Genomic DNA, 26,251 nt, shown 5'->3' with positions numbered 1-26,251 from the left:
GTACAGTTATTCACAGAGCTGCATCTATATGTGTGCTAAGCCCTTTGGATTTCTAATGTCCATCAACAAATTTAGCGAAGAAATGTACTTATTTCTGACCTTTCCACTTTCCATGATACTGACTTGGTTCACTGCAGAATTATCTGGAAAGAAACTGCCTTGTGAAATTTCAAATAGTATTTGAGATAAGCCAACATAATTTTTATGAAGTCTTATATAATAAAACAAAAACAAGAGCAGTGTTTAAATTAATCATATCTGATTCTTGGACACATGGTAGCTGCCGGCATAGAGGAAACCTATAATCATTTCAATTCTAAGAATACTGATAAAAGGGGAAAAACTCCATTTTATTAGGGGGATATTTAAGGTCAAATAGATTTTAGAAAAGCAGACTATTTCAAAATACTGTAGAGATTAATAAAAATTGATAAATCCTGGTAGATAAATGCAATTTTACACTATGAAGGACGTGAAAGGTGGTAAGTGTGAAGATTAAAAACACAATAAAAAAAGCACTCATTTATCAATCTAACTATGAAAATGAGGCTGCTATGTGGCTATTTAAAAATCCCACTATGTTTCATTCTTGTACTTTCACAATTTTATTTTTTGTACATTTAAATAATTTATAGAGATTTGACTTTTAAAATTTGAGCATCACTAAAGTATACCGAAATTCTGACACAGTTCCTCTGCAATAAAATAAAATCTTACATAAAGTAAGATTTTTTAGAATAATAGATTCTAATAATGATAAAATGTAAATATGTTGTTGACTGAATGAGTTATCTATTTTACAATATTAATAATGCAATCCACAACGTACTTACATCATATCTCATCTTCAGAACAGTTTTGACTTGGATTGAACTCGCATTAATTAAAAAGTGAAACTCCTACCAAAATGGGAATGTTTTCTCTTAATCTTTATTAATGAGCTTAAAAACACTGGTGATTAATGTTTTAAAAATATTTCTGATATTCAAATGATTAAGCTCCTTTTTCCTCTTCTAAGTCACCACTAACAGGGATATATTTTAACATATTTACAGTCACAATTTAAATGTGCAATGAGTGACTCTTTTATTTCCAACAGTCATTCAAATTAATGCAGGTACACAGGCTTATGTTAAGAGAGTTAAACAGAATCACCCTGAGCTGGAACCTTACTTCAGACCAATGTAACTCCTGCAGGATCTTTCTGAAGGTACAGTTCACATTGTCAGTGGGTTAACAGCTATGTAAAAAATTTCATTTTAAGAACCCAGGTCAGAAAGGTCTAGGTTCCATACTCAGCTGGGGCTTACAATGACATGATGTGGAAGAAAGGACATAATGTTAAAAGTTGGGTTTTATTAACTAAACTCTATTTCGTGTGTCCTCAGGTAATGCCCCTAAAGACAATGTACAGTCAGGCAAGAAACTGAAAGGGATAAAGTCACTCTAAAATTTCCAAACCAAGTTTTCAACATTAAACTAGCATGAGGTACTAAATCTGATCCCATGTACACGGCAGCTCAGTTTTCCAGGGAAATTCACAGGGATAGAAATAGCTGGTGTGTGACCGGCAGCATCCTGTGGCCTGGCTCTCATTTCACAGCTGCTAATGCACGTGGAGGAGGCAATAAACTCAGTCACCACGTGAAAGGCAGGCGGTAGTGACTCCTTTCCTATCCCTTTAATATCTGAGCACCACCTGCAACATCAGCGAGACTGTCTACGACAGATTTTTCTTTTTCTTACTTGGGAACAGGTTTTAAAAGCTACCTTAGGTAAAATTAGTTTCTTATAAAACTTGAAGGGAGACAGAAGGGGGTACAATGCAGATCACCCTGCATTGTAACGTGAATTATTTTACCTCTAACAAAAAGCAAAACTCTTCATGCTGATTACTAACCATTTTAATCCAAAATATACTTCTGAATTTCTTATAGACTCACATGCATTGCTTAATATGCTACTGTTTTCAGAGTTTTCTTAGAACTGAAATATTGAATTCCTTTTCTTTCTAAGCTAAAAGATTAAAATTTGGGGGACTTGTTTATAAAAGAAAGGAAAAAGGGATATTAATTATATCAACATACTGGCGATAAGGTTGAAAATCGTTCACAATCTCCTCCTCACGATACATAAAGACTGAAAACCCGTACAACTTAAGATCTGCATGTCTAGTTTAAAGCTCTACAAAGAGTGCCTACTCAAACCAGGTTATTAATTTAAATAGAAATAATATGATTTCTGCTACAAGTGAAATTCTTATAGTTGAAGCAATATATTCTAGAGTTAACTCCTGAAGCTGAGAAGAGCATGCCCCTTCCCTCCTACCCCTCCCCTCCTCTTTCATTTCAAATGTAAACAGCTTGGCAGCACACGTTTGAAAGAATATTACTGCACAGAACGACACCGTGCCAACTGCCCTTCAGAGCTCTGAGATCTAAGGTCTATCACTGCTCCACAGAATTGTCTAAAGTTTTTCATTAGTTCTTTCTGTTCCTTGCCTAGTTATCAAATCTCCTATAATTCTAAACACTCCTTTGCTTTAATATATTCATATGCCATTATTTTCCTTGTCTAATATATGTACAGCAAAATTTATGTACCGTGAAATTTTACTTTTAAGTGTACAATTTGATTGAGTTTTGATGGATGCACAAGCTATGCCACCATTCCCATAACTAAAATATGAACAGTTCCATCACGACAGTAAGTCTCCTTGCATCCCTCCCAGTCAACCCCACCCCCAGTAAGTAATCACTCTTTTATTTCTATCATCATAAATTAATTTTATCTGATCATAAACCTCATAAGTATGAAATCACACAGTACGTACTTATTTGTGTCTGGCCTCTTTTCACTCAGCATAAGGCTTTTGAGATTCATCCATGTAGCTGAATATACGCAGTTCTCTCTAACTGCTGAATAGTGTCCCACAGTGTAGATATACCAAAATTTATTTATCTGCTTTCTTCTTAATGGGAGGATTTGGGTTGTTCCCAGTTTTGGGCTATGGATAAAGCTGCCATAACAATTCTTTACAAGTACAAGTCCTTTTGTGAACCTGTGTTCCCGCTGGTGAGTGATAGGGTAGGTGAATGTGTAACTGTGTAAGAAACCGCCAAAAGGTTTCCCAGAGCAGCTGCAGCATTTCACATGCACCATCAGTGCGGGGCCCTCCCCAGCGCCACTGACACACACTGGCAGCCACGGGACCAGCCATGCCAGTGGGCACGTGACCTCTCACTGGCTTTTTCACCCCTGTTCTCCACCACAGTGCAAATGGCAACATGGTGAAAGAGATAAGTAATGTCTTCATATTCTTATGAAAACAGTTTTGACTTTGCAGACTCCCCTCCAGGGTTCCATGGGCCACACCTTGAGAACCAAGACACCGTGCTGCTATGATCATCCTAACTATGTAAGATAAGGTTTCTGGGGATAAATTCTGTGCCCTCACACATCTTAGAATTAGAAAGGAGGCAGTAAGGCACAACTGAAAAAGCCGAGAACGAAGAGCCAATCTGAGGTTTATCATCAGAATTCTCTCAGTAGCTAAGTGAGTGACCTTAGGGAAGTCAAATTACTCTCTGTTTCAACTTTCACATCTGTAAAATGGAATAATATCAGCTGCTCCTAAGAAATTTCTGGATCAGTGAGAAGCTTCTGAAAGTATGGTAAGGTGCGATACAAATACCTGTAATTTTTTACTATCTTAAACATCCTGAGATTACAATAACCAAAATAATAATAATAAAAAAACTTAGTAAAGATGTTGAGAGAATAAAAGAAAGCACTGCTTAAGTCAAAGAAAACAGTGGCCCGTAGGAAACGTGACATTAGAGTTTCAGAATGAGTTACAAAATAATACTGCATAAAGCTGCAAGTAGAATCTGATTGTACATACCGCTATTTGACATTTGAAAAAGATTGTTCTTTTCAAACTTCTTGAAAACACTTCCTTTAATTTCAACAAACTGAAATAGTAAACACAAATATCATCTTCATCATTAACGCAGTTTTAAAAATGGACATGCTACATATAAAACTTCTTAGAGAATAACATTTAGAAAAAATAACTTTTTCCCATTCAGAATACTGCTGTTAAAGTACCATATAACCTCAAAAATGTAAAATAAAATCTCATACTTACATTATTAGACATCATAATAGTAAGCAGGGACTTGTTGTGTGAGTTAAAAGCCACGTTGAGAGTTGTTGCCTGAACCATTATAAGGATTGCATGCAAAACTAGCAGTAAGTGATGTCAAGGAAAAAACTTGTCTGTATTCAGTTTATATTAATAGATAATGCTATAAAATCTTGCAAGTTTATAATGGGGAAAAAAGATGACTATGCTTTCTAAATCAAGTCTTACGTAAGTATTTTATTATCTCTGTAATTTCCCTATTAGCTATAGTTGATATAAATTTGATGGGATAAGATGTATGCAACTCATATGAAACAAAACAAAAGCAGAAATGAATCCAGTCATTAAGACTGTGAGTCCTGGAAAACAGTCGTCTTGTTCTTTCTGGATCTTTGGCATTTGGTACAATGCTTGGGAAATAGGATCTCAGAAAAGTTTATTAAATAAATGGAAAAAATTATGGTAAATACTGAAAGAAGAGACCTAGATATATACATTGTGAATTAAGATAATCTGCATTCTAAAATAGAAGAGAACACAAAGTAAAAGTTAGTCTGGAACTGATTTTCCTCTCTGGTTCTGCAGGGGGTGGGGAATATAATAAGAAATGTCTGATAATTAAGATTCTTCTTCAGATGTCATTTTTGAAGACATCCACAAGCTGCAGAATTATACTCATATTACATATGGAATAGTTTGTTTAAATTAGAACAGTAACTTTTTACTTCATTATACTTGGAACAAGCTTTTACTCTCCACAGAAATTTTTCCCACATAGTCCTTTAACTTCCCAAATATTAATCCAATTCTTTCAAGCATTGCTCTTTCAGAGACAGTACAGAAAAAAAAATCACACGACACATTTCTCTGAACGAGTCCTGATCCCATATGGACCTTAAGTGTAGGTATGCATGTGTGTGTAAATATACATACACACACGTGCACACCGTGCTATATAGTAAAGCATTTACTCTCCAAAAGAAAAGCTTTCAGGAGAGGAAGGAGGGAGAAATAAAAGCTCAAAAATTCCTCCCTAACCAATTTCAAATTTTATTTCTAGATGAATTGTATACATTTTAAGCTGAAGGTTAAAACAAAGAATTCATAGGTTTAAAGATAACTTCAAAAAAATTCTAATATATGTATGAAAGTTATATAGATCTATATAAATCTAAAATATGTATAAACATACTATCCCTTTATTCTAAAATCCTTCCTTATAATCAGTTACACTGAGAACAGAACTATTTTCTGGCAGTTCAAAGGGTCATGTACACACGAGACTCTTTAAATTAATTTACAATTACAGCTGACCCTTGAACAACATGGGTTTGAACCGCATGAGTCCACTTATATGCATATATTTTTCAATAGTAAATACTACAGTATTAAATGGTCCGTGGTTGCTTGAATCCTTGGATACACAGGGCTAATTATAAGTTATACTTGAATTAGCCCCTGTGTTGTTCAAGGGTCAACTGTACTATTATAAGCAATTTCTCAAAAGATAGCAGAGGGTTCACATTAGTCTTCAGGATACGGACACACACACACACACACACATCTTTAAATCTGAGAAACAGCTAACCAAATAGAATAATGTAAAATATGCACTGATGGTTGGAATTTCCGAGAAGTCTAAAAGGATACAGACATAGAGAACGGCCATGAAAAAGTGAGGAATCACCCCGATGTGTGCTGTTTTTCTTTCTTTGGGCTCTGTTGCTGTCCAATAGAGAGCATCTAATATATCTTGTCCAAATGATGAAAACAGACGATCTGCTACCTAAAGAGAAAAATTTTGTTAAGGTGTTTCTCAATATTCCATTTGAATATGTTACTAAAATTCAGAGGTGAACTCAAATACTGAAAATCTCACTTTTTAAATCCTACTAGAAGGTAGGCTCCAAAAGAGAGCAGGATCTTTATTTACTTCTTCACTTACATTTCCTTATTCTCTGACACACAATGAGTGCTCAAGTTCTGTATTATCTGAATTAGACTTGTCTAGTAAACTCTGTTTGTGACAAGGAAAGTTTTAGCAGCAAAAATAAAAGGGAGAGGATACATCAAAATCACGGTTCCTCTGGTTTTAAAACTCTTTGAATTCAAATTCAGGATTCAAACTTAAATCCTTTAGGACAAATATATCATTTGACCCACTCTACTCACACCTAATATCGGTAAATAACAATAGCTGTAATTTGTTTGAGGTTTATCATATAAGAATATAATAAGCAGATTTGCTTCCTAAAGACATTTTCAAGTTCTGATCTCTATGAATACAGTATGATAAATAAAGAGAAGCACATAAAAAAAGAAAAAAGGAGGGCTTATCATTCAGGATTCAGTCACATTCTAAGAGAGGACCTTCCCAGACCATCCAGTCTTTTGTGGCTCCCGTGGTCTCTAACGTATTACCGTGTTCTTCTTCATCACGGTTATTTATTATTTCCAAATACCTCCTTGTTTACTGCCTCTCTCCCACCTGTAGCACATAAGCTCCAGGGGATTAGGCTTTGTTCCTCTCTGGATCTTCGGGATCTTGGCATGTAGGGAGTGTTGGCTGAATATTTGCCGAATGAAGGGATAAATCGCTACCATTTAGGGAGCTCCTACCACATGCCTGGTTTGTCTCATGTAATCCTGGTAATTGCCCTAGTATCTCCATTTCACAGATGAGAAGCTGAAGGTTAGAGTCATTCAGCAACCGGCGGCCATGTGCAGGATAACCAGGATTGGAGGTAGTTATCTCTATACTAGAGCCTGGACTCTTCTACACTATGCTGAAACCACTCATCAACTCTAGTCTACAAAGTGAGTAAGTATTTAAGCCACTTAGATCAGCAATTCATGGGTCCTTCTGCTTGCCCTGTTTCCTAGTAACGGTAATACCACCACCTTGTGAGAGGGCTGTGTAAAGGCAGGCTGCGTCTGCCTTAAGTTTGGGAGCAGGGAGAAGCCCGGTCACCTGCAATCCCCCGGGAGGGCAGGCATGGAGATTAGTGGGGTGCTGGCACGGAGAGCCACCCACGCGGCCGGGGAGGACAGGAGGCCTGGGCTTTTCCTTCTGTGGGAGGGCGGGGTGGCTACTCGGCTTCACAAACCACACCCACACTTGATGGGGCGAAGCAAGTGCGTGGCCTACGACCAGGAAGCTGGGGTGTGGTTTTAAATCATCCCAGTCAATGAATTAAGGGCTAACCGGGACGGCTAGAGTTCTGCGGCTTCTACGAAGAGATGGAAAGCCCCCAGCTGCCCGGGCAGCGCAGCTTCAGGGCAGAAAGGCCAGCAGCCTCCACCCCACCCCACGTGTCCACTCGCCAGGACAAGCCCGTCTGTGACTAATTCAAAAGACAGGTAGACCTTACTTGTATCCCCAAGAAGTAGTATAGGAAAGTACAAATTGAGTCTCAGAGGTTAATTATATAACCCAGGTTGGCTTACTATCTAAAAGACTTATTAAGTTTCTGCCTATAAAGCAAAGCATGTTTTTCTTTGCTTTGTGTAACTGTTAATTTACATAAATGCAGATTTTCATATGATGACTGCTTTAAAGCATAGCGTACTTGGAAGACATATTGTATTCAAAATGTTAAGTACTTAGAGAAACTGGGAAATTGTTTACCTGCTTGGTGTGAAAATTCAAAAGCAACTTAAAATATAAATCTACTATAGCCAACATACACATAACCCTAAAAGTATCTTCACAAATTTAAAAATTCTAGCAAAAAGTATACATGGGTTTCCAATGAATTTGCAAAATACATTTCTCTACCATTTGACAGTTTACATTCTCAAGGGAGCACTGACTCAGAAATGTCTAGGCAGCAGGTGCCCCTCTTCCCTACTTGAGGACACACTGGGCCCTGGGGACCTGCTACCCTCAACCCTCAGTGTGTCCCAGGACCGGCAGCACAAGCACCATCTTGTTAGAAGACGCCCAGACCTACTACATCAGAATGTGCATTTTAACAAGGTCGCCAATGACCGGATGAACACGGGGGGCCAGAAGCACCATTACCAGAGCCTGCAGGAAAGTGTTCTGTTCTGGAAGGCTTGGAGCAGTGTGCCACCGGCCAGGCCTGTGCGGGCTGGGGCGCTGGACTGCCTGGCGGGGAAATGAGGGCCCGGACGCACCTCGAGCATATTGTAGATGATGTAGAGCTTGATGACGGACTGGCCCCTAATCAGGTGATACATCATGGAGTAGTCCACATAGTGCATCATGAAATAGCAGATGACCAAAATGACACCCTTCAAGATGTCACACACCTGGGCAGGCTGAAGCAAACGTCTGTCCCTGAAATATATGAGAAGAAATAAAAATATGAGTTTTACCTTCTGTGTTCTTGAATAAATAATCTTCACTGGACATACAGTGGCAAACAAAGGTAATGGGACTTAGGTTGACCTTTTAAAAATTTCAAACTAACAAGGAAAGTTATGCTGACTACTCAACAGTATGAAATTTTCTGCCCAAGTAGAGAATATAAAATATTAAACCAGAATTACTGCTAGAAGTGGGGAACCTAAACAAGTGAACACCGAAGGCAGGCGGCTGCTGATAGAGTGCTCGGAAGCAATGGATTTCCACGAAGAAGACGCAAGCCTCCCACCTCATCGGAAAGCCCTGGAGCCCACTGTCTCAGCCCTTCTTACCCAGTGCTAGCGTTCTACGCGTGGTGTTCTGCACTTTGCACTTTCTATTTAACAGCATAACAGATCTTTCCATGTCAGTTCATAAGGAACTCATATTTACATGACAGCGCAGTGCTCCACTGTGTGGGTGTATCATAATTTACTTAACATATCACTGACAGGTTTCCAGCCTTCTGCAACTATAAGCCATGATGCAATGTACATGTCATGCCGTGTCAGTGAAAGTGCATCTATAAGATAAAGTCCTAAAACTGGAATCTCAGGGTTATGTTCACTTGACATTTTGATAACAGCAGCTGCGCTGCCCTCTGCAGGGGTTGTACCAATTTACACTTGCACTAGACACCTGTAAGCCCACGGGCATCAATTAGCATTTGATCAACTTTGGGATCTCTGCCAATGCCACTGGTGAAAAATTGAAGCTAGTAGTTTCAATGTTAATTTCTCTCATTAGGAGACTGACATCTTCTTTATATATTTAAGTTATTTATACTGTCTGTGAATTCTCTCCTCACATCTTTCTCTTACTGGTTTGTAGGACAGCTTTTATATTACAAAAGTTAGCCGTCTATGACATGAGTCGAAAATACAGTTGCTCCTTAAACAACATGGGTTTGAACTGCACAGGTCCACTTATACATGGATTTTTTTCAATAAATATGTACTTCAGTACTACGTGCTCTGCGATTGGTTGAGTCCATGGATGAGGAACCATGGATACAGAGGAATCTCGGACACGGAGGGATCGTGTATACGGAGGGCTGGCTATTGAGCATAGCGTCGGTGCCCTAACCCCCAGTTGCTCAAGTGTCAACTGTGGTTTTTTCCTAATTAATACAAGCAGAATCATTCCTTACTTTTGAGGTCAGAGTATAAGGAGCTAAACCTAAATTGTGAATGGAAACGTCTTCCTAAGACACAGCAAAAACATACATTAGAAAAGAAGAAATTTAAGACTTCTTTCACTGAACGTAAAATTCCTGTGACAAGAATGGGAAAGGTGTTTTCTCTAAGTCGACTGCAGGCTGATTCCTCAAGATAGAAAATGCTCAGTCTCCTGCTTTGGCAGCTTTTACGTATGTATCGTACAATCAATAAAAAGCCTGAATACTGGCATTAGGAGCCGCAGAGTCTCTTCATTTCTGTCCGTTGTGACAACACTTTAGGACCTACCTAAGGGGTGAGCTCCCTTTCCAGGGGGCTATTGGCGTCCTGAGCTCTCTACTTACTTGGTATTTCCTGGCTACCTATTCTCTCTGGAGCTCCTTCCTAGCCCTTGTCCACATTCAGATCGGGGGCTCTTTTCTTCCAAAGATCCTTGTAGGGTTCAACAAGGAACCCATAACTGCTACCCAGAACACTGCTCTGTAAGATAACAGTGAGGCATGCAATGCCAATTCTGCCAGACGTGTTACAGAACCTCACACTTGTTTTCTACAATACATACTGCATTGCGTACTACATTGTAGTATGCAGAGGTTTTCAGTCAGGTGTGAATTTGACCTCTTCACAGAGAGAATATGGAAATCTGCAAAAATCCTGAAAAGAGACAAATTCTGTGAAGACTGGGTCCAGGGAGGGCTAGCAGAGGACGAGAAGACACTGGGCTGAACCAACGAGCTAGACGGAGAGACGGGTCAGAATAGTCCAAGTCACACCACGTGCCCAAGTCATACCACCATGGCACAATAAGCCGAGGGAAGTTATTCTTAGTAGTTGAAGTTGAAATCTTGGGAAAAACTGCCTCAAGGACAAAGTTGATCAATCTCTATCATCATTTTTCTGTCCCTTTCTGTCTCCAGTGCTGTTCCTCTCTCTCCCTGCAGACTCTGGCCCTTTTCTCCTCATGAAATCCAGAGTGAGCTGCATCTCCCATCTCCAAACACCTAGCCCAGAACACAGAACTCTGCCAAGGGCTGTTCAAATATCGAGGTAATTCGCTGCTGGACCCCAAGATAAAAGATGGAAGCGGTATTATATTTGTCAAGAGTTGGAGGTAAACATATTTTTAATTCAAACAATGAGAAGAGGAGACATTCTGAACACTCTTGGGCTCCTGGCCCGTGTGCCTGTCTCCTCTGGGATGGCCAGGGTCAACCCAAAGCATCAGCCAGGAGTGCACACCCACCTCCCCCTCAGAAGTGCTGGCACAGCTGAGCATATGCTGAAAAGCACAAATCACCCATAGTCAGGGTCCTTTGTGTTTAAGAACTAGAGGTCATGTTTTATGAACTAAAGAAAACGATATGAACAAAAAGTAGGGTGGTATTAATGAATCTGCATTAATTACCAAAAAGATTTAGATAACTAATTAAAGTAGAAATCTATACTTAGAGCTTTTGGTACTAGACTGGCATCTACTTAGTTAAGTGATCTCAGTCAAAGCACTTTATTTAAGAGATAAAAGGATTTTTAATACATATCTGTCCAACTTTGTTTCTTTATAAACATTTGCAACAAAGGAACAGTGTGTTAATGTATCTAAGGAGGAATATTATATTTGATACAAGTCATTGTTAGAAATTAGCTACCAAACATTGGAAAGCTGTCTCCCCAAATAACGTAATACCACACATTTTAAACCAAGATGATAATAAATTAAAATTTTTAAATTTTAAGTAAACAACTTTAATTTAGCTTTCTTTTGCTTAGGATTAAACCAGGCTGTAAAAATAGCGGAAGAGTTGAAGAAACACCTTATGCTACAATCCACAGGTCCTATGAGGCAGGCACCATTCTAGGCACTCAGCACGTATCTGTTCTAGTTTCCACGACAATCCTATGAGATCCTATGAGGAAGGTACATCACCATCCCAATTTCACAGATGACGCAAAGAGTATCAAGAACATGCCTGCAGCTGCATGGTCAGGAATTAGATGTGGGGGACCAGGGATCTGACCCTCTGCATCTGGCTCCAGAAGGCATGTTCTCACTCCCGTCTATCGTCCCAGACTTTTCTTTAAAAGAACTTTTAAACTTACAGGAATCAGCAACTCAGTATCTTTTATCTTTCAGTATAATTTAATACTGTATAATTTATCACTGTACTGTCATCTCATATGGAAAAATTATTGTGCTAAAAACCAAAAATAGCTATAATTTTTCATTTCTAAAAAGAGGGAAAAAAGGACTATTTCCACTGGATCTGTGCACTGCTTTCTGTGCACTCTCTGCTTTGGTGAAAAATTTCCATTGCTTACATCATAACTGGGTGCTACAGAGATGACTCTGATTTTCTCCTTAATTTCAAAATTAAGGGGATTTATTCAAATAAAAAAATAAAAGCAGAACTCTTAAGAAACAAGAGTCTTGTTTTCATATAAATTTCCCTGTAAATGAAAAAGGAAAGTTGCAAAAATTAAAAAAAAAATCGTTTCTAAGGGGGCATCACAACTTCTCTGAGTAAGAAAAGATCTAACCTCAAAATAAGTTCAGCTGGTTAAAACAACTTGAACCAGTTCCAACATTTGTTTCCTTTTCTGCCAGGACATTTTTGGATATGATATATGATAAGTATTTCCAACTCCATAAGAAGCTTATCTACAGCCCTGCCAATCAACTCTGAATTGGTTTATGAACAATACTTTCAGGCTGAAGCTCTTCCTTATAAATGCCTGTTAAACGGTGGTTACTGGCAATTCGTTTTGCAAGCACTGAAAATCCCACACTAACACATAAACACGTGGAGGAAGCTGTTGGACAAAGTGAAAAACCCACTAAATCTAATTTACAGCTGGCTGTCAGTTATCACAAGACAAGTAATATTAAACAAGATAGTCAACAGAACTTAAAAATTTTTTTAATTTTCAAGTTAAGCCACTCTTACAGAAATTAAATTGTCTACATTTCTAAATTTTATCTTTTGGTCTTTCAAATACTTTCCCTGGATTTGCACAATTACCGAATAAAGTGACCCAGTTGCTTCACGGGCACTTTTGGGGAACAGAATGATGTAGTAAACCCAGATGGTCAGGTGTAGGCTTTTTCTGCACCCTGTTCAGCAGAAGGTACTATGCCAACTAAGATTAAAGTAAAAACTGATAGTGAACAGAAAAAGATCAGGAAAGAAGAGGAGGCAACACAAATGACTAAGAGAACTGGGATAAGCCCTGCCTAGTTAATTTTCAAACTGGTGTTGAAACATGCCAAGGTGTCAGCATGAGCTACTTCATTACAAAATACGCAGACTGGATCTTTCTTTTTTTCTCTCTTTCTCTTTTAACATTTTTAGCTATTTGTGGTATAACTGAAAGAATGAAGATATACAAGCACTACTGAAAAAAACGTGAAATATTAAAAATGGTCTCCATTTTTGAAAGAGAAGTCATTTTATAATTTTAGAGTAAACTGGAATAAAGTATTAAGATTAAGATGTTTTCCTTAATTAGGAGACTGAAAATTTTAAATCTTAAGTTTTTGCGACAGACAGTAGAAAAATAACTATAAAAGCTTAAACTGAATGACTAAAGCGTTCCTTGGGCTTTGAAAATAATTTCAAACTATACTAGGAAAAAACCACTGGTTTTATAAGCTATGTTTGGTGTTCGGAGGATGCAAAATAAAAACTGCTCACATTGAAGGGCTCAGCTGACTGATGTGGCATTGGGAATGAAGTACTTGATGTCAGGTCTAGTCCGACATGTATAATTAAAGATCATTTTATCAAGTGATTTTCTTATGTTAGATGAGATCATGGTGAAATCCTGCACAAATGTGGACAAAGCTTTATGACCAAGTAAGGACAGGGAACCACATTTTCTTCAGTATGTGTCCATCTCCAAATGGTTATGTCTGTATTTTTTCATTATAATCAGTATTCATTTGTACTGATGTCAATTTGGCCGAGAGTATAGAAGGAAAAATCAGGGTTTACTCACCACAAGGAGTCCCTGTGACACCACATTCCATTCTATAAAGGAAGTGAAAGTGCTCCTCCCTTCGGTCTGATTTACGAGAGAGAAAGAAAGAGAGAAGGTTGTAATGTTGCTACGCTACTTAGAGCGTCATGGTGAGGAAACAGGGGACAATAAAACCTGAGGTTAGGAAGACTCTCTAACAAATATATTGCTCTCTACAAATCAGCCACGTAGACCAGCCCTGGTAAGAGGAAATGACAGACGTACCTGTTTCCCCAGAGAAAGTTACCAAGAGCTCTCCCTACCTGCGCGACAGGGGTGGCATGAATCACTCAGGCCAAAAATAAGGCTCACATCTAAAAAGAGAAAAATCTATTATGTATATGTGTGTGTGTTCTTATGTGTGCAGTTAATTTTAGGTAGAACTACCTTGGAGGAGGTAAGGCATACGGAGGAAACCCAATGGGTTAAGAAACTCTCAAGCATTTGAAATTCATAATTCTTTGGGAGATGAGAGCTTTCTGTGGGGTAAATTCTCAAAAGAAAAAGACACCATTGCCTCTTAAAACCAAAGAAGTACATAAAGCCTCAAGTAAGAGTTATGCCTAAAACCAAGGTGAGATATCAGTAAAATTTACTTGCACATATTTTATTTGCCCCAATAGTAAAAGAAAAATACTCTAGCATTTATTACTTAAACCTACTCTACACTTATTACTGTCTAAAATATTTTAGCAAAGTTTTCAAAACTACCAGTTCCTGGCACCAGATAGTATTGCTTTTCTCTACAATCTCCCTCAACTTTTAACTCAAATGTGACTGAGGCTTCTACAACACAAAATGAAGCCACAGGTTGGAGGAGGAAAAAGAATTCAGAAAAAATGCCAGGTAAATAAAAAACACACATACAACTGGTTATTATTTATTTATTCTATAAGTAAATTTGGAAAAAATAATGTTGGATACCTCTTTAGCATAATATAGAGCAGTCTACTTTTCTAAAAAACAAAATACTTTCATTCTTCCAAGAAACAAAGATACTTCATATAATGAATCAAAACTTAATTCTGATTTTCATGTCCTCATCATTAAAAAAATTATCTTAATTCAAGAAGTTTCTCAAATGTTTTAAAAAAATTATACTATCCTGAGAAAGAGGGAAGACAGACATAAATCAGTTGGCTTTTAAAGAATCTGGATGTATTTCTTTATTTTAGTCTACAACAAAATAGTTAAGGGCAAAGATTTTTCAAGACTGCCAATTCATTAGCAATAGTTTTCACCTAAATATTCTTGAAATTACTAAGGACAGGTGTCAACTTTTTATGCAAGCAGTGCACCCTTTGCAGAAAACACACACACAACTACCGAGTCAAGAAAATTACCCTGCCAACATCTCAAAATGAAAAATATTTTAACAGGGTCAAAAGCTGGCAAAATGTCCACCAGGGGAGCAATCACGATAAAGACTGGTTTCTTAAGAGCTGCAGATTCACCCTGGCCCTCAGGCTTAATGAAAGGCAGAAAGTCTATTCAGTTGTCAGTACTGACAAATATCCCCAAACCAAAACCCATGGCAAGTTTGCAGAAGATTTAGAAATAGGTTCAAAAAATCAGTTCTAAAGCAGAAAACCCGGGAGGCTGTCAGCTTTCAGAAGCCTCTCACAAATGCTGTACCAGATATAACTCTGCACATAGAGGAGGTGAGAACACCAATCCCACTTCTGAAAAGAGGGCAATAATAGTACTCTGCTGTGATGTGACACTGAAACCACAGCACTAGAGCCTGCAAACTGTTGCTGTTTTCATGTCAGCATCTTGATTACTTTGACAAGTATCCCTTCCCACCCACCCTGCTTTTTGGGAATAATTTCAAACAACTAAGAGACTAGGAAGATATCAATAGTAACTTTCTTTTTTTTTTAACAGAAAGAAAACTAAAATACAGGAGAGTGAGAAAAAGAAAACAGAAAAAAGAATACAATCAACCTCTTTGCTGGTCTCTTTAATTTCTTCTTATCTCTTTGAAAAAATAAAGTCAGACTGAAGGAAAGAGCACTTTTTGTTTGCTTAAAAAGATGGGACATGATACAGCTACAGGCAAGACAAATCAAATAATCTTGAATGGAAGTAGAGAATGTTAGAAGAAAAGCTATAAGAAGACAAAACTTGGCTGATTAATAATTTTGTAAAAATAAAATGTATTTTTATATTCCTAAAATATTTGAAAGGCCTTAGACTTAATATTAACAATAGTTTTGCTAATTCTGATAACGTATACTTAAGGCACTAAGACAGGAAGGCAGTATCTTCATATTCTGTATAATCTGCCTACACTCACAGAGTATTTAAAGTGTTGAAGTTCTGTTATATCATTTTAACTGCACTTCACGTTATATATACACATATTTATTAGTGATGGCATAAAATGTAATTTTTCAGTTGATCCAAACTGCAGAAATAGCAAGAACTGTTTGCCCAGGAAAACTTAGCGGAGTCTTCAATGTAGTGTGATGGGCTGACCTCTAGTGTCAGTTTGGCCATAAAAACTTGAAAATAGAATGGACTAGAATTCTGTTTTAAAATGTTATTCAAATTAATTTAGATTGAAAAGTATTTTAAAGTAATATACAAAAGTTATCATCTTTACTTTTTATGCCAAAAAAAAAAAACCTAGAAAAGGTTGGCTCCAGGGACCATCGACCACTCACACTAAAGCCAACAAGGAGTAGAGGGATGAAGGCTTCCCAGCTCTCTGCAACACCTCTCCCAGTTTTCAGAACAAACACTGAAAGACTTCTCTAATGCTACTTTGGTGCCTTGCTCCCCAAGTGACAAGGGACACAGTTTAGATGCCTGTGCAACAACAAGATGGCTCTTGTTGATTTTAGGTTACACATCCTTTTAATGCTATATCTCATCGTGCCAACAGCCACGGAGAACATGCTCTGTCTTTAAAAGCCATTCGCTTAAAGACAGCTAGAGCACGAACTTGCCTCACATTGCTGATCAAAGAATAACTAAAAAGTAATCTAGCTCATAGTGTAGACATGAGTTATTTTATGTCAGGTAGCCTCACCTGGGCTTTATCCAACTTTCCATGCGTCTATTCTTGTTATGCAATCACACATGAAGACTTCCATTTAGTAATGTCTTAGATTTTTTTCTTGGTCTTCTGAAAAGGTAACTGAAATAACCATGATTCTACTGAGCTCCCAATAGTGATAAAGGAATAGTGACAGTATACAAGGTTAGGCTTTCTGAATATTGGAGTACCATGCTACAAATGTCTGAAAAAAAAAGGTTTGCTGATATGAATAAAGTCTTCTTAAAAATTCTCCCAAAGGCATAAAGCACGTACTTGAATATCTTAAAGTTGACAGTAAATTCCTAAAAAAGATCCTCCCATTTGATTAACAAGAAATTAATAAAATATGTAACATAATTCTTTCATTCTGGAAGGAGAGGAAGATTATAGAATATAAAGTATCACATATAACAATGATGTGATCTTAATTCTTATAATCTACCCCATGCCATCTTGCAAAGAAGAGCTTTTACTCTTATCACAATATGATCATCATGATCGATAAATTCTTCCAATTTACACTGGAGGGATTTCTTCCTTATTAAGACTGATTAAGGCCATCTTTAAAAGGACTGTATGTGTTATTCAGTAAGTACTAGATATCAAGTATATGCTCGTTTATTACTTTAAAAGAGACTCTTCCATGACTTTAGTCTTAAAAAAAATCAAAATATAATTCTGTATGTTGATCAATAATTTTATAACTCAGTTTCCATGGTTACTGATGATAATGTTATTATTCATATATTTAATATACCATGGAAGAGTCACCTACTTTATAGTTAAATACAGTTTCACGTATTATTGTCCATTTCAGTATTTTGTAACTTTTTCGGAATGAAACGTATTTAGAAACATGAGGCATGTGAGAAATGTAAATTGGGCAACTATGCTAAGAACACTGTAATAATGTTACAGAGAGTGACCACACAGAGCAGAGGCATGTTGATGTAACCACAGAGAAAAAAACTGTAAAATCCAAATTTCTAACCTCAAGACCAAAAAAGCATTAAGATTCACATAAGCTTTACATTTTCATCTTCCTGTTCCTAGTTTTGGAAGAGAAGGAAGGAAGGAAACTAGTATTTATTCCTGTCTACTACGAACCAGGCACTACACTAGGTATTCTTTTCACATCTCTCAGTCTTTGTGGTAAAAGATGCTGGCTCTAAACATCCCCTTTTTACTGATGGGGACACAAGCTTAGAGAAGTTAGTAGTTGCTCATGACTCATCAGTTACTCAATGCTGGGCCAGAACTGTCTGATCCTTCCCACCAGGACAATGGTCTTCAAAAGCTTTCCCCTCTCACAAATCAGAGGGGGGGTGGGTCTCACCTGTAAGCAGTAACTAAGGCTAGCTAGGCCATGAAGACAGAGACTCTCAAATGAGGTGGAGGAGGAACCCTGTATTAAGCGCTCCCTAGGAGAGTCTGACGCCAGCCACCGCCCACCTCCCAGCCTAGCACCTGGTCCTCACTTTACGGATGATGCCCAGGAGGCCAAGGGACTTGAAGAAAATAAAAGTACAGGCTGAGCTAGCACAGTGGCAATGTGGTTGGTCCTTGACTCTCAGTGCTAGGCCTTTTCTATTCTTCTACACAGCCTCCTGCATTATTAACATTTGTTTACTGGCCAAAGCAAAGTTCTGGTCCAAAACCATTTGGGGAAAAAAAATGTACATATAAAAAGTACAAATATTATATAAGTATATTATATAATACTCATTAAAAAGATAAACAGCATTAGTTTATGCATTAAGGGCCAAAGTGTGAAAGAAACTTAATGATTATCCCTATTCTAAAAAATCTATGCAAGTGATTATTTAGCTCAACTACAAGTAGTAAAAATAACTTAAATGTTTAAAATAGTTCATAATCTTAAACTTACCTTAAGCCATAGCAAGGCAGTGTGAAGAGCCTGAACAGCGCCAGGAAAACTCTTAAAGGAAGCAGGGTGAACACATACAGAAATGCATCCAGGCACAGAAAGATTCCAAAAACCATGAGCTGGATTTTAAAAGCAGAGAAGAACATAAAAAACAAAATGTAAAATAAATATTCTTTAAAATATTACAGATGAAAATTTCAAACAATCAAGGAATTTCTAAACTTTGTAGGAAATTCATTTCTTATAACTTATCTATGGGAATAAAAAGTTAGTACTTCTCCTTGTGTATACAAGCCATATTCTAATGAAAAATCCCTTTTCAAAATGCAAGTTTGTAGTTCTTCTTCCAGAGCCTTTGGTTTACCACCTACACAAGTCAATTACTCAAAACACAAGTTGCCCTTGACCACAGCATCTGATGTAGCTTTCTGGGTACTTCCTCAAACTTTAGAGATATTATAGATATTATAGATATAGATATATAGATATATAGATATAGATATTATAGAAAACCTTTCAGAAAAAACTTGTAAAGTCTATCTTTACTCTTATGTAAAGAGAGTACTAATGTTAACAAAATTTCATGTATACTTTAACTTGCTGTACAAAGAAGGCATTATTCTTAATTGGAGGAATAGCTGCTAATATCTGTAATGTTTCCCCCTTTCTTGTATACTTGCCACATAAGGAGGACAGAATCTTTTGATGGCTTAGAGAAGTAGCCATACCCAGGCTACTAAACTCCACGATTTTAAGAGTGGTGACTTTCTGTATGTCTGACACACAAACATGGTATGATATATACACCCTCACACACAGCACTTGATGTATTCTTAGTCAATAAACTGTCCTACATATATATATTAAGCAGTTAAAATCCACACTGTTACTGGCAGAATCGCATCCCTCCCCACCAAATTCAGATGTTGAAGGCCTAGCACCTGGTACCTCAGAATGTGACTGTATTTGGAGATGAGAGTTAATTAAGTTAAAATGAGGTCATTAGGGTGGGCCCTAATCCAATATGACTGGTATGCTTATAAGAAGAGGAAATTTGGACACAGACAAGACACAGAGGGAAGACAATAACAAAGACACAGGGAGAAGACAGCCACCTACAAGCCAAGGAGAGAGGCCTCAGAAGAAACCAACCCTGCTGACACTTTGATCCCGGACTTTTAGCATCCAGAACTGTGAGAAAACAAATTTCTGTTGTTTAAGACACCCAGTTTATGGTACTTTGTTACTGCAACCCTAGCAAACTAACACATCTTTATAAGAAAGGACACATTTTATTAATTTTTTGCAAGAATGTCTCAAAGAAAAAAAAAAAATATATATATACACATACATGTATGTGTATGTATACATATATGTGCCAGGTTTCTTAGTAGTTGGTCTGAGCCAGTCACCCTGTCGTCAGCACAGTCACAGTTCTGTGACTGTCCCCTTGTTTTACACACAAAGGAGTGCTATAAAAGACTGAGCAAGGTCCACCTAAAGCTAGTGGTCCTTACTTATTACTCTCCTGTCACCAAGAATCCTTTCCCTGTTTGCTGGTGATCTGTTGTTTACACTCCAAAGGCAGAAAATGACAGAAACCTGACATTCCCAGAAGGTATTTTGCTGTGTCCTCGTAAGTGGCTGTCCTTCTCGTGACCTTACACTGGGGATTAACACATCACTCATGCATCAGCATCTACTAAGCCGTTAATACGGGCCAAGTAAGACGCTCCGCCTGGCGGGCACAGAGCCAGGCAGGACCTCATGACGGGGTTCCTGCCCTCAGCAAGCTTATTCGCATTTTCACAGATAGAGACACCAGCATGCAGATAAAGGAGGTCAATGCAGAGGTAACGGTTGCTATGACAGCACTAAGTATACAAGGACCAGGGGAGCCCTGAGAAAGAATGGCCAACCCAACTTTGGGAGATTTAGAAAAAGCTCGATAGAAGAGGAGACTCTTAATGACATCTGAGATGAGGGCTACTGACACCTGGAGAGGGTAGACTGGGCGGGGGTGGAGGGGTGGGAACAGGGGAAGGAAGCTTTCCAGGGGAGGAAGAAGCATGAGCAAGAACACTGATGAGAAAAGTAATCATGACGAAAACTGCCTCTTAATGAATCAAACTTTCTTTTAAAGAACAGTCACCTTTCTTAGGCTTAGAGGAATCTGTATTAGTATCATGGTAAACAACAGTAACAAAAGCCTAACGGGCCTTCCCCTTCACTTTTTTTTTCAATTTTTCTTTTTATTGAAGTAGAGTTGATGTACAATGTTGTGCCAATCTCTGCTGTGCAGCAAAGTGACTCAGTTATACACATACAGACATTCTTTTTTCATATTCTTTTTTTTTTTTTGGTTAATTAATTAATTAATTAATTAATTTTGGGCTGCTTTTGGTTCTTCGTTCCTGTGTGCAGTTTTCTCTAGTTGCGGTGAGCGGGGGCTACTCTTCGTTGCAGCACATGGGCTTCTTATTGTGGTGGCTTCTCTTGTTGCAGAGCATGGGCTCTAGGCGCGTGGGCTTCAGTAGTTGCGTCATGCGGGCTCAGTAGTTGTGGCTCGCAGGCTCTAGAGTGCAGGCTCAGTAGTTGTGGCGCACGGGCTTAGTTGCTCCGTGGCATGTGGGATCTTCCCGGACCAGGGCTCAAACCCATGTCCCCTGCATTGGCAGGCGGATTCTTAACCACTGCACCACCATGGAAGCCCTCTTTTTTCATATTCTTTTCCATTATGGTTTATCACAGGATACTGAGTATAGTTCCCTGTGCTATACAGTAGGACCTTGTTGTTTATCCTCCCCTTCACATTCTAAACCAGCCCAGTAAACTCAGTGGGCAAAAAAAAATCTTCCCCCACTGTATGCTGACCACATAAAGACCACCTGGAGCTGTCGATACCACAGATCTCAATATTAAAATGGAAGGAGGGACTTCCCTGGGGGCGCAGTGGTTAAGAATCCGCCTGCCAATGCAGGGGACATGAGTTCGAGCCCTGGTCTGGGAACAGCCCACATGCCACAGAGCAACTAAGCCCGTGCGCCACAACTACTGAGCCTGCACTCTAGAGCCCGTGAGCCACAACTACTGAGCCTGCGTGTCACAACTACTGAAGCCTGTGCACCTAGAGCCCATGCTCCGCAACAAGAGAAGCCACTGCAATGAGAAGCCCGCGCACCGCAAAGAGGAGTAGCCCCCGCTCGCTGCAACTAGAGGAAGTCCGCGCACAGCAACGAAGACCCAACGCAGCCAAAAATAAATAAATAAATAAAATTTAAAAAATAAAAAATAAAATGGAAGGAAAGCAAGTGGCTGTGATCTAAAGAAACTTCAACTGGGCGGAAAGAAGGCATCCATCTATGTGAGAACATGCAATATACAAGTGAAGCAATAGAGATGCCTTTCAGGGTTTAGAAACATGGAAAAGTGACCCAACTCCTCTATCTACTGTTCAGGTGTTAACTTTTTTCACAAAGCACAGCATTCTCTTAAATTCTTTACAAATAAAAATGAGAAAACTTCCTAAAAAAGTAAACAAGATGTAATCCTGAAAACATTCATCCTTGAGGGAGGTAAAGAAACCCCTGCTGGGCTGAGTATGAGCCTGGCGCCCTACTGGGCGCTGGAGGGCATCTCATTTAATTTACCTGGTGATCCAGGAGTCTGAAGGAGATGTGCCAAGAGGGACCCCTGTGTCCTCCGTCCTCCAGGCGAGTGCTGAGTGCTGACTACTTAATCCCCCATCAGCTCTTGAGCTAGTGATTTTCATCCCTGCTCAGCACACGAGGAAACCACAGCTCTGGCGGATGAACACCTGCCCAAGGCTGTGGGTCAGAGTGAAGGAACTGGCCTTCACGCCTACGTCTGTCTGCCTCAAGGCCCTACATGTTCTCTTTGAAGCAGTTTAAGCACAGCAAAAAGATCTTACTCCCTATTTTTGCTAGGCACAGGAGTTAACGTAATTTTCTTTGTGCTAACTTGTCTTTTGCCAATTTGCCTAGTGTCATAAAAAAATGCAGAAATAAAAGGCATTTAATGAATCAAATTTACAAAAGGCATAAACATTTCACATATATAGATTTACTGCTAGCTTTGAAAATGTTATCTTAATAAAATTAAAAGGTTTGAGTATATATTATTAACAAGAATAATGTGTACTTTCACACCTTCAGTTAATTTGTATGGCATCTTGATAAAATAGGCAAGTACTATTTCCTCTTCATTTGGACCAAATAACCACAAAGCTTTCAAGCAGTCTTAAGAAACAGCTAATGAAATCTGCCCTGAAATATAATAGGTGTGACTATAAAGCAATGAAATTGGTGTCATATGCCACCCTCTGTTTCCCTTTTGAGAAACACAAAAATCTCCTTTAAATGCCACTTGAAATTTCAAAATAAATACAATGTTGTGGCTAAAATCAAAGAAGCATCATGCTTCTGGAACACGCCTCTTTAAATCACGGGTGAACATCCGTCCTATCAGTTGATAGTCGTGCCTTGCGCACTGGACCCTTGTTGCTCTCTCACCCCATTTCCCCATTTCTCTCCTCCTCTGCTACTGCTGCTCCAGCCCCGCCTCACTTTATCCATCTTGAAGAAGGCGGTATCTTACTTTAGCTGCATCTCACCTTTACGGGGGGCGGGGTGGGGGAGGCCTTATAAATATGTCATCTCTTTGAACTGGCCATTACATGAATAACAGAATGCAGAAAACCGAAGCATAATGAAGAAACTTCAAGAAACCCCACACTGGAGTTTTTGGCTTGTACCTCTTTTCCATTCCATGTTATTTTCCCGGGGATGGAAGACAAAATGCTACAGAAGGTTTTGTGTGAAAACTTTCCAGAGCTAGCTCAGTCTTTGATTTGTTCCTCCTTCTCTCTCTTAACGAAACATGTACTGCATGCTCTAATGTTCCCTGGTCTTTCTGTCTGGCGGGAGATCTTGTGTGGAAGGGCTTCAGAAGCCTTTTACGGGTACTGGGCAATACGGCCAGGCACTGGCCAGGTGCTGTGCACAGGGCCTGAGGGCCTCCATCCATCCTCACCTCCAACCCGAGCACGCCGCCCCTGCCCCGACTCTGCAGTGAAACTCGGGAGCTTGCCCAGTTCCTGAGCAGTAGAGGCAAGGCCAGTAGGTCTGCAGAAGACATGGCTTTGAAACTGAAGCACTATTTCTACTGAAGACACCTGTCACTCAGCCTCAACCTCGCCACTGGATTTGGCCTTATATGTTTAAAAAAAAAAAAAAGATTTAACAGAAGTTTTTAATAACTGAACATCAATGTTAAAACTACAACAATTCTGTAACACTTCTGGTCAACAAAACATCACACGCTAGTGAAAATTTCCACAACCAGCTCTTACCACACTCATTTTGAACCTAATACTATTGCTCTTAATCATCTGAAAAATACTAGCCTCAAAAGAAATAAAATAAAATGCCAGCCTCTCTCTGTGGAGAGTGGAGCAAGGTTTCTTAACCTTTTAAAAATGTTTCCTTTTTTGACAAAAATCTCCTGCCTTCCTTTTAATGCCATTTGAAATTTCAAAAAATAAAATGTTATGGCTAAAATTAAAGCACAGTGATTCTGGAATATGCCTCTTTGAGTTGCACAAACCATCTTCCGGCAATTCTGAATCCACCTCCTCCACCATGACCACCAAGTAGTGTCCAGAGCTGAGGGCGGCTGCTCTGGGGTGGGAGTTGGGAAGCAGTAGTAAAGCAGGAAGGGTGTTTTCTTTCCTTCCCCTGGTCTGTTTATAAAGCTCTGGGTCTACTCCTGTAAGAGCAGAACCCGCGTCCTGCTTAATTCTACGTGGGGGTTAAAAGGTCATTTAGGAAGGACATCTTCCCCAAGGAATTCAAATCTAGTGAGCGGGACACAGACTGCAGAGCAAGGGCCGGATGAAGGATGTGCTCTGGATGCGCTGAGATCAGGTCTGAGCAGCGAGCTGGGGGCGGGGGGGTGAACTTGGGATGGGCACCTGGGGGAGGGAGGAACGGAGTTAGCAAAGATCTCCCACCAGGAGACAAGATGGGCACTAGCTGCCGCCAGGCACAGAAAGGAGGAACAGCATTTCAAGCAAAGACAAGAGCGTGCTCAGGTGCAACGTGAGAGGGAGGCTATGTGGCCAGAATGTACTCATCAGATGAGAGGGTCAGGAATCAGCTCAGTTAACCACTAAGGGGCACAAATCTTTATCCTGTGTTCTGGAAGTTCTCAACAAACTCACATGTGGGGATCAATTAAAAGGATGTCAAGGAGAATGGGTTATCAATAAGGAAGTTTACAAATGACTGACTTTGAAAGCAATTACTGCTTCAAGGTCATCCCTATAATAAAATAATTTTTATTCATCTGAATTCAAAAATTCATACCCCTGGGAAGTCTACACTCTAGGAGATGGTAAACAAAGGGATTACAAGGAGCCAAGTACTTTTATGACAGGCAAAGTCACATAAACACATGTGCGTACGGAAAACAAAGTAATTTTGATAAAAGGCTTCATAACAATCAACTTATACCTGACACATTTAACACAAAGAATAAATTTCTTCGGAGATAAATAAATATATTGAAGATTTTAATCTGTAGAAAGACTGCACATGGAAAGATCTTGAGATTTTCCTACTTCTCTTATTTTTAATCATTGTTGAATACTGTAATATTCTAAGCACTTGACCTATATTAACTTACTTAGTCCTTACAAAAACCCTTGAGGCAGGGGCCATTACCTGGTATTTTGCAAGGACCAACAGGGCTGTGATGTACAAGGCTGGGTGTGCCCTCAGGATCCTATGGCACATTTGCGAGGTCTTAGCAGCTGCTGCAGGCTACAGTCACACACTGTCTAGGCTCAAATCTGCTTTTTTTAGGGAGTGACCAGCAGCACTGCAGCAGGAACAGTTAAGAAGGAGAATACTAGTCTGAGGGAGACATCACAGGGGCCTGATACAGCACAGTGGAAAGAGAGAGGAAGAGAAAGAGTTTAGACTGTCTCCAAAGCTAACGTGACAGAAATAAGTTACTGATCCAAAAAGATAAACATAGCCCCACAGTGCCAAGATCACAAATTGTCTTTTAAACACATCAGTGAATGGGATGGAGGCCTGAAGTCTTTGGCTGGCTGCCCTAGAACCACGTGATGGGTCCTATGTGCCTAAGAGGTACAGGGCCGACAGCAGGCCAAGGAAGCCCCGGATGCCTGGGCCATCCCCCGTCACCTCCGAGCCCCACCTCTGAAGTGGGCTATTGGTGCCCCCGCCAAAATAGATCTGCACTCCCCCCCTCCCCACGCCAAGAAGCGTTAGGAAAGGTGAGACAGTCACACAAGACACGTGGAAGCTGCTGTCACCACTGCCGCAAGCCAGGGGCGACAAGCCTCAGAGAGGCCAGGAGGAACACCAGCCAAGGCTGCTGAGATGCCGAGATGAGCAGATACCCTAGGCTTTCTGGTGTCTTAGTAGTCATGTGGTGGGACATCTTGAGTCAGGGTGTGTCACAAACAAGAGCTGCATCATGAGAACAATTTAGGGGGACGATTCCCCACACGTTTTCATGAAAATTAGAAACCGAGCAGGATGCCCAAGAAGTCACTGCC

General features: G+C 39.4%; 1 protein-coding gene across 1 annotated transcript in view; it reads right to left on the bottom strand.

The window, feature by feature from the left end:
* TAPT1 (transmembrane anterior posterior transformation 1) overlaps positions 1-26,251 on the bottom strand; it is a 60,193-nt gene that overhangs the window by 17,917 nt on the left and 16,025 nt on the right. Inside the window, exons 3-7 of the mRNA XM_036852588.1 lie at positions 18,643-18,761; positions 8,288-8,450; positions 5,798-5,933; positions 4,151-4,248; positions 3,905-3,974 (exon numbers count right to left, since the gene is read on the bottom strand). Coding sequence (XP_036708483.1) covers positions 3,905-3,974; positions 4,151-4,248; positions 5,798-5,933; positions 8,288-8,450; positions 18,643-18,761 — 586 coding nt within the window. The remainder of the gene's footprint in view (positions 1-3,904; positions 3,975-4,150; positions 4,249-5,797; positions 5,934-8,287; positions 8,451-18,642; positions 18,762-26,251) is intronic.

Source organism: Balaenoptera musculus, chromosome 5 (assembly GCF_009873245.2).
Source record: "Balaenoptera musculus isolate JJ_BM4_2016_0621 chromosome 5, mBalMus1.pri.v3, whole genome shotgun sequence".
NCBI classification, from domain to species: domain Eukaryota; kingdom Metazoa; phylum Chordata; class Mammalia; order Artiodactyla; family Balaenopteridae; genus Balaenoptera; species Balaenoptera musculus.
This window is presented reverse-complemented; position numbering and strand designations above follow the sequence as displayed.